At 41.3% G+C, this 9,572-nt stretch overlaps 1 protein-coding gene across 1 annotated transcript; it reads left to right on the top strand.

Moving 5' to 3' along the window:
* The first annotated feature begins 7,272 nt into the window (after positions 1–7,272).
* Positions 7,273–7,797, top strand: LOC149228447 (uncharacterized). The gene has a single exon (XM_089380782.1). The coding sequence runs from the start codon at positions 7,273–7,275 to the stop codon at positions 7,795–7,797; it is 525 nt and encodes a 174-aa protein (XP_089236908.1).
* The last annotated feature ends 1,775 nt before the right edge of the window (positions 7,798–9,572 follow it).

Genomic DNA, 9,572 nt, shown 5'->3' with positions numbered 1-9,572 from the left:
GAAATAATTCCTTCAGATAGAAATAATTATTCACTTCCCAAGACAACCTTTTGACAAGCTTTGAAAACATTCCCCATGACAATGGACTACACTCTTTCTTTGCAAGTAATTATGTTAAGTTGTACCCTTGCTGCCATCCCAAGAGGATTTAAATCAATTATAGGACTGGCTATACAATATTTTTGCCAACAAAATCAATAGGTCTAATTTGGCTTCCAACACCCCATCTCAACTGCTCCACAAAGCCTTAGCATACTGATGTCTCCTATCATGTTTTCATAATCCAACAAAATTACCCTGCTTAGTTATGAAACTTTCAAAGTGGTGCACACTCTTGTCAAGTTGCAAATGCTTCATACCAAACATCAATGTTGAAGCCTTTGCAAAATATTTTATTATTGTGAAATCCCTTTGGATTATTTCGCTTACATGAGGATGGCACACCTTAACCACTATAGTGATAAGATTCTCTTATGGAGATAGTTTCTTCTTTAATACTTCCTAATGAACCTGTGCAATGCTACCAAATGTCACTAGTTTATCTAAAAATCCTTCAAAGATTTCTTCAATTGGAAAATTGAAAGCCTTACTCACAATGTTCCTTTTCTCCAAAAAATTATATACCATGGCCTTGAAATATAGCTTGGAAGGTTCACTGAATATGTCTAGTAGAAATATATGTGGGTGAGTTCCTACCCATCATCCCCACTTTTTAAATGTTGCAAGCTCAATTATTGAAAAAAGGAGACCCAACAAAGAGAGTGAATCTATATGTTTGCTTATTCTACAATTGTCCCAATTACTATGGATGGTGCAAACACCATAAGAAAATAAAGCACCCTAAATACTAGTAGCAAACACTCAATGGACATATTTATAAAGTTTGAAGCCTTGTCACAATAATCATTATTTCCATAGAAGGCCCTGTCATGAAATCTACATTTACAATCAATTCCAAACCCCCAAAACAAAGATGGAAATATCATCAAACCTTGACCTCTATTTCCTACTACTCCTTTCCTTAGGAAAATATAGGTTCCTTTGAGATTTTCAACTTTTCATATAGACTTCAACAAAATTCCTTTTATAATCATTTGAACTTGAACTTGGTTACCCTACCATCCTTAGACTGTTATGCTAATCCTCATTGGAGCTCGATTCAGACAATGTGTTGACTAATGTTGAAACCTTTCCTAGAAGGATATTTCATTCAAAAGGATAGATTGAAAGTGGGCTTCAGATACCATAAAAACAACTAGAGGTAGGCACTTAGGAGGTTGAGATAGTGGAATTTTTGAATAAAACAAGTTTCGTTCTTCCAAAGAACTTGACTTCATGATATAAGCATGTTCAATATATCGTGGAATCCCTTTACTATCTAATGTTTTCCTATGGGGCGAGTCATCAAACTGAGTAGTTTCATTAATTGCATCTCTATAATATTCAACATGTTTTTAATTTGATATCCTCAACACTCAAGTTTAGTCTACAAAATCTTAAAAATTAGTTGATGATTGAGTGATTGTACGTGAGATCATTGTTTCTCTTATCCTAGGTGTGAATTACTCCTCAATGTCACTAACATCATTATCTTTCATGCTAAGAAGATGTTGCTTTGTTTTACCATCAATTTTCTCTCTCCCCCCTCTAATGTGTCCAGACCATTCAATAGATGTTGTATTGTCACAGGTAATTCTATTTGAAGGTTTTTGATAAGGGTCCAACTTTCTCATCCTTTTTACATGCAATTCATAGCCATTGTTAGCCTCTCCTCTTCCCTTCATTTTTAAGGTGAGATATAATTAAAAAAAAAATCCCTTCAATGTTGTTCATCACTGACTCATGTTCAATCTATTGGAAAAAACTAATGAACTTTGAAAAACATATGTTATGAGTCCATCTACATAAAGTTTACGAATTTATTGAAGATTAAGATAAATATGTGTGTCTCTCTCATACATTCACAAACATATATTTGATCACCACAACATAAGTTGATAATGATCTATAAAATCAATTATTACATCAACTAAACTAGTGAAGGCTACCACCTCAGCTGGTAATGTAGATCCATCTAGTTCATCTGTAGCATATAGCATTGAATTTTCACACTAGGTGTTGATGGAGTGGTCTCCATCATAATATCATGTTTTTGTTCATTTCCCATGTTATTTGTATGGCCAACCACCTCACAATATAAAGAACTATCATTTCTTGAAGTAGCACAATGATTATTTTTATTAGTAACATTATGATTAATTGCAAGTAAACCTGAAACATTCTTACAATATTTTTCATAAGAATTAGAAACATTTCATGTTAGTAAAATCATCCAAAACCCGGCAGTACCCTTTTCGCATTACCTAGCTACTCCTCTGCTGCGCGCGAGCCCTCTGTTGCGTTCCCCCTGCGATCACTGTGCCTGCCTGGGCGTTGGCCTCTGGCCATGGCCCCCTTGGATCCGCCTCTGGAAGGGGTCGACTCTCAGCGAGCTTTCTCTGAACTGGTGAAATCCCTACCTCCGCAGTGCCCTAGGCCTGCTCTAACAAGATTTTTCAAGAAGCTAGATGTGCTCCGGGAAGTTCAGCTGCCTCCGACCTTGCCACACATGGCGGCTTTGTCTCTCGCTGAAAAAGGTCTCATAGGACAATTCACAGGCCTCTGGCCTTCTCCTAGAACTGTACAAAGATGGGTCGAAAGAAACTGGGCCGACAAGATCCAAGGGAAAATCTCCATCAGGTTCTGTGGGAAAGGGTACTTCACTTTTCACTTTGAATCCAAAGAGGATAAGGACTTAATCTTCAAAAACAGGCCCTATTTTATGGACTCCAGGGGCCTCTACCTCAACAAATGGACTCCAGACTTTGATCTTGAACTGGACGTCCCCAGTGCTATCCCGGTATGGGTCTGTCTCCCTCACCTCCCCCTCCATTGCTGGGGAGATGAGTCTGTCCGTGCCATCGGGAATGCAGTGGGCAAATACATCGATCGCAGTGAGCCAAAAGATAACATGCAGGCCTGCGCAAGGATCTGTGTCGAAGTGGATCTTGGCAAAGGTCTACCAGAAGCAATAAAACTGAAAGTGGACGAATGGAGCCATATCCAGCAGCTGGATTACGAGCAGATACCTTTTAAATGCAAGGTATGCCACGAATATGGACACTTCGCCAATAGATGCCCTAAACTTGTTGATGCAGAAAGCGACGATCAAGAGGGCCAATGGGAATCGGTCAAAAAGAAGAAGTCTTCCCCTCCACCGAAACCCTCCCAGGAATCAGTTCCTCTAGCTCCCTCTGCTTCTCGACCATCTTCATCCTCCCCTCCTTCATCTGTCCACCCCTCTCCTGATCCTCCTTTCCCCTCTTCCTCTAACCCCTTCCTAGTCTTATCCTCCCTTGATCCATCCTCTATGGATCCTCCTCAGCCCCCCGTGAACCTTTCTGAGCCCTCTGATCCCCCTCCCTTTCTGATCACCTCATCACAAGCTTCTCTAGAACCTTCTTTTCCTAGACATACCAGAAGCAGCACTAAAGAACATGAAACTGCCAACGATACCCATAAGAAACCGGGACCTGGCAGAAAATCAGCTAAGCAACATAGGGACGAGAACGCTCAAAAAGATATAGCCATGGGAACTCAAACCCTAATAGTCTTTCATTCAGGGACATCAAGAAAAAGAAACAAACCACAAAGAGCAAGAGAGGCGAGCACCTCTCCGCACGCCAAGTATCCGATGATGAAAATACTGTCTTGGAACAGTAGGGGGTTAGGGCACCCCTCCAAAATCTCCGCCCCTTAGAGATTTAATCCACAGTGAAAAGCCAGAAATATTACTGATTCAGGAAACAAAACAGGATCAGAAAGTAATGAGAGGCATTATAGACCAGAAGAATCAATACAAAGGGTGCGTCAGCGATGCAAGAGGAGCTTCGGGAGGCATAGCCACCCTCTAGGATCACAACAAGTGGAACTGCATCTCAGTAAATCTACACCAGCATTGGATCAAAACAGCGTTCGGTAGCAGAACGAATAACCAAACTGTAATCATCTACAATGTGTATGCCCCCAATCACTACAGAGAAAAGGAAACATGTTGGGGCGACCTTCAGGCTAGTATCGATGGTGAGCTAAGCTCAAATATCATAGTTGCATGTGACTTCAATCTCATACTGCATGCTAATGAAAAAAGGGGAGGCACCTTTTCTCCAGATCCCTTCAGAGGCCGGCTAGAGGCTATCATTCAAGACCACAATCTAGTGGACGTGGCCCCAAAAAACCGCAGGTACACTTGGAGCAACCGCAGACTTGGCTCGGGAAACATAATGGAATGACTGGACAGGTTTCTCATCAACATCTCTTTTCTTTCCTCTTTCTACATGGGATATGCCACCGTTCTCACCTCATCTGCCTCTGATCATTATCCCATTACCCTCACGCTGGAAACTCATTGCCCCCTTGGGCCCATTCCGTTTAAATATAGCCCTCTTTGGAATGAGGTTCCAGTTGTTAGAGAAATTGTCCAGAGAACGTGGAATCAACATGTAGAAGGATCACCAGGTTTCATTTGGGAGACCAAACAAAGAAAAGTCAAGCAGGCTGTCAAAGAATGGGCAAGAGTTAATTATAAGGAACCTGAGGAGACCAAAAAGAAAGTTAAGAGTGATCTAGAGAAAATCCAGAGAATGATAGAAGAACAAGGACTCTCCCAGCAGAGTATGGAGCAAGAAAGGAACCTCTACTCTCAACTGAGTCATATAAGTAGGGAAGAAGAATCCAAATGGCGGCTAAAATCTAGGCAACTCTGGCTCCAAGGTGGAGATAAAAATACAGCATTTTTTCATAAGCAGGCCACAGCTCGAAAACTCAGGAATAATGTTTGTTCAATCTTGGATAAGGAGGGCAATCAGCAAAACACTCAAGAGGCCATTAGAAACGCTGCCACAGAATACTATAGAGATCTGCTTACTGAAACCAAAGGAGAAGAGGATTATGATGACCTTCTTCAACACCTCCCTAAAGGTCTCACCAAGGACATGAATGATAGCCTGAATAAAGAAATCGAAGAGGAGGAAATAAGAAGTGCGATTTGGACTCTGAATCCTGATAAGGCGCCCGGGCCTGACGGATTCCCCATATGTTTCTACAGGGCATTCTGGGGTTTAATAAAAAAGGATCTAATCAAGATGATTAGGTGGATTCAGCGGAAGGGCAAGATAGGTGGTTACACTAATGCAACATTCCTTGCCCTCATCCCTAAAGAAAACCGACCTTCTTCTTTCTCTTGGTTTAGGCCCATATCCCTCTGCAATTCCTCTTATAAAATCTTGTCCAAAATCCTAGCATCTCGACTCAAACCTCTCCTTCCCTCTTTGATTTCTGAAAATCAAGGAGGGTTCTTGCCCATCATACAAATTACTGACTCTATTCTGCTTGTGCAAGAAGCCATTCACTCGAGTCTATCTAGGAAGGAGAAAGGATTCATCCTCAAACTTGACCTGGCCAACGCATTTGATAGAGTTAGGCACTCCTTCCTCTTTGTTGTTTTAAAGAAGATGGGGTTTGAGTCGCCCTTCCTTAGTCTTATCTCTGCTTGCATCTCTGGACCATGGATCTCCCCTCTCGTCAATGGAAGGCCGGGTGATGCCTTTCAATCTTCTAGGGGTCTCAGACAGGGCTACCCCCTCTCCCCTTATCTCTTCATTCTCATGGTGGAATCCTTCAGTCAAGCTCTGAACCACAACAGAAGAGTGGGTCTCATTACCGGTATAAAATTTGGAAATGGAGCCAAGAATATCAACCACTCACAGTTCGTTGACGACACCTTGCTCATTGGAGGAGCCTCCACCACCATAGCACGAAGGTTCAAGTCTCTTCTTGACCAATTTATGGGGTACTCCGGAGGCCTGATCAACCAGCAAAAAAGCTGTATCTATGGATGGAACGCTTCAAATCAGGTCATTCACAACATTGCAAATATTTTTGGAGTCTCTTGCAATCTAGACTGGACTCATTTCTCTTACCTGGGCATGCCAGTGAGCCTAGGACCTTTGAAAGCAGGAACTTGGGACAACATCATTGACAAGATGAAGAGGAAAGTTCAGTAATGGGGTTCAAGGTGGCTCAACCCAGTAGGCCGTCTCACCCTTCTGAAATCAGGTACTTCCTCTCTACCCCTCTATCGCTTTTCTCTCTTCGACATTTTCTCTGGCAAGGGGGAAAAAACGATAAGAAGAAATTCAACCTTGTCAATTGGAAACAAGTCATTCAGGCACAAGACAGAGGGGGTCTCGGTGTTAGGTCACCCACTTTCACTAATCTTGCCTTCGGAGGGAAGATAGTTTGGAGGTTCATCACTGGTCCTTCGGCGTGGTGGAAACGGGTCCTAGAAAGCAAATATCTGAACTTCCCCAGGCAGCAACTTCTAGACTCTGATATCCCCAATAGGGACTCCTCAAAAATTTGGTGACTGTGCAAAAAAGCTATTCCTATGATGACTCAAAATATTTCCAAAGTCCCTAGGGGAGGATCTAGCATAAACATTGGGGCTGATAAAATCTTGGGACATCAGCCAATAAACAGGCATAATGAAGCTATTCCTATTTTGACTTTGCTCAACAACAAAGGGATCTTTTATCTTGATCAAATCTCTATATGGGATCCTTTGTCTCACATCTGGCTTGGATGGACGTTCCCTGCTATCCCCAGTGATATTAATTACAGCTTATCCGCTCTTCTGTCTCTGCTCCATGGTAAAGCACCTATTAAAAAAACGAGAAGGACGGCTTCCGTTGGGACCCCTTAGGATCGGATTACTCTATTCAAGCAGGACATCAACATATCAGCTATAGCACCTTCCACATGCCATTATGGAATCAATGGAGAATCGTTTGGAAATCACAGGCGCTGCCTAAAATCAAATTCTTTACATGGACCCTTCTAAAAGGGAAAATCTTAACAGCAGAGAACCTGCAAAAGAGGGGTATTAACGGTCCATCTCGCTGCCCCAATTGCTGTGGCGCTGAAGAAACCATGCATCATCTTTTTGTCGACTGTTCCTATGCTATGGACTATTGGAAAAATTTAGACCTCGTTGATAAGTTACCATGGACTTCCCAGCAATCAATAGGGGAAGTGATCCTTGCCTGGAAAAAGAGCTGTCCCTGGGGAAATAAGGGAAGCAACCTAGTGAAGAGAGTATGGAATACCCTCCCCTACACCATGCTGTGGAGTATCTGGCTAGCAAGAAACTGGAGAATTTTTAAGGATAAAAATATGGCATCAAGAATTGTCAGCAATAAGGCAAAGAATCTTGCTCTCGAAACCATTTCAGTCAAAACACATAGCAACATCGATGTAACAAAGTACAGCGTTGAGGAAAGAAGCTTCATTAGTTACATCCTGGATAAAAACAACAGCATTCAGAAAGGTAATACAGGGAAAGTCCAGCGCAATCAGGAAATCCATCCATGGAAAATCAGGTTAAAAGAGGAGGAGTTTGCCAACTGGTTACAAAACTGCAACAGCTACTACCTGTTCTTTGACGGAGCATCTAAGTCAAACCCAGGAATAGCTGGAGCAGGAGGCCTGATCCTTAATGCTAATGGGGAATGCGTTCTCTATTATGAATGGGGTCTTGGGAACTTATCCAATAATCGGGCAGAAGCGTTGGCTCTTTATCAGGGGTTAACGCAACTCAACAGGCTTGGAATAAGAACAACAAAGATTTTTGGAGATTCCTCGGTGGTCATAAGCCTTATGATCCAACAAAAAGAGTCTCCCAACATCCTCCTTCAGTAGGTCATCCAGAGATGCTAGCGCTTGAATCAAACATTGGGAAACCTGCAGTACCATCACATTCTCCGTAATCTCAATAAGCATGCTGACCGGCACGCAAACAAGGCCTACGAAAGGATTTTGGGTAGCTTATGTTGCAACGCTGTGGTGAGTCATCAACCTCTGCCATGAACCGATTATGTTCAACTTGCATCAATCCAATCTTTCCTGACACTAAGAAGTGGTCTCAACTCTCCCATACATCCATCAATTACCTTAAATGCAACAGGATTTGGTGCAGACCCGATTCTCCCAAAGCTCTGTTCCCTTTACATTCTATCGTTACCTTCTCCCTTCACACCCTTGCCTATATGAACTTTATGAGAAGTCTTCAAGCCATCTTTTGCCTCTCTCCGGATCCCCTTTCTTCCCCCGAGGTCGACTTTTTTCCAACCTGCCCTTCTCATCGTTACCACTCAGCGCCCTTGATTCCAATAGACCATTTGACTGCCATTTTGCCGAATTCTGGTGGCCGAGAGGATTTATCTGTATCCCTGTTTGTTAACACTCATAGGCAGTTTTCCAATACCTTCTATCTTATCCAGCATAGGATCATTCCCCTCCCTCATCAGTTCAATCATTGGTCTATAAGAGGCAGCCAGGCTAAAGAGCTCATCGCGGCCCTGAATTTTATGAAGAATATCTCCAACAGCGAAATCTCAAATCCCTCAAGCACCAGTCATAAGGAATGTGAAGAAACGCTGGAGGAATATACAGCACAGCATCACAACCACATTAGCATAGATCAAAAATGATTTGTCAATGTCAATTTCTGCTGTTCCAATTTGTAAGAATCTACTCCTGTCGAGAATTCCTTAAAACAAGAACAAGCACGGTTAAGGAGAATTTCCTGCTATGTAACTCCTCAGATCCTGAATTTCTTCGGCGTCTATTGTATTTCAGGAGTCGTGACTCCCTCTCTTTTTTCAGAGATTAATATAGCAACTGAATTTGTAAAAAAAAAAAATCATCCAAAACCCAGAAAAAGGGAAAATTATTCTACAAGAAAGATGAAGCATTACAATCATAGCAAAATTTCAAAATATCTGAACGCCATTCATGTGGTTCTCTTCTCCTTAAATAACATTCAAAATTCAGTTCTCAATTACCAAGTAACTGTCAGACTTCTAACTACTTATAACTAAATTTGTCTAATGAGTCTTTTAAATATTTTATACAAATTTTTCTTATAAATTTGATAACTATCGAAATAATCAAAACTAAATACAATATTTCACTGACTAGGTTGACTAGGTCCTGGTTCCACGACTACCAAAACTGGAGGTGAGATCATCCTTTCATATCTTTGCAAAATTGTTTCTTCTAGAATCTAATACACACACATTTATTGGTAGGCCATCTACAAGATTGAGTGCTTATAATAATTTGATTTTTCCACGAACAAGGTCTTCACCAACCATAGGAGATGGAAATCACACTGTAGATAATTAACAATAGTTCATCCTTTTAAAGGTTTTGAAGATTAAGGAATTATATCAGTTTGACTTGCATATTTGATAAAAAAATTCATATGCTTCCCAAGAAAGCAATTTCCCATTTTGATCCCAATAATTGGGCAATCCATCTCTTGTTCTTTCATCAAACTTGTTATTAAATATTAAAACTACCCTCTGAACTTCATACTGTTGATTAGATGCCCGTATGTGAAGAACATTTTTCTTGTTGACCGTTCTTGTCTCTGAAATAAAAGATACTATGCCAACCACATATAAGACCCT

The sequence above is a fragment of the Pinus tabuliformis genome, chromosome J, assembly GCF_031772625.1.
Source record: "Pinus tabuliformis cultivar Carrire ecotype Pingquan chromosome J, CPIR1, whole genome shotgun sequence".
NCBI lineage: Eukaryota > Viridiplantae > Streptophyta > Pinopsida > Pinales > Pinaceae > Pinus > Pinus tabuliformis.
This window is presented reverse-complemented; position numbering and strand designations above follow the sequence as displayed.

Excerpts from the sequence above, each read along its gene's own strand:
- LOC149228447 (XM_089380782.1), top strand. The coding sequence starts at position 7,273 with ATGGCATCAAGAATTGTCAGCAATAAGGCAAAGAATCTTGCTCTCGAA.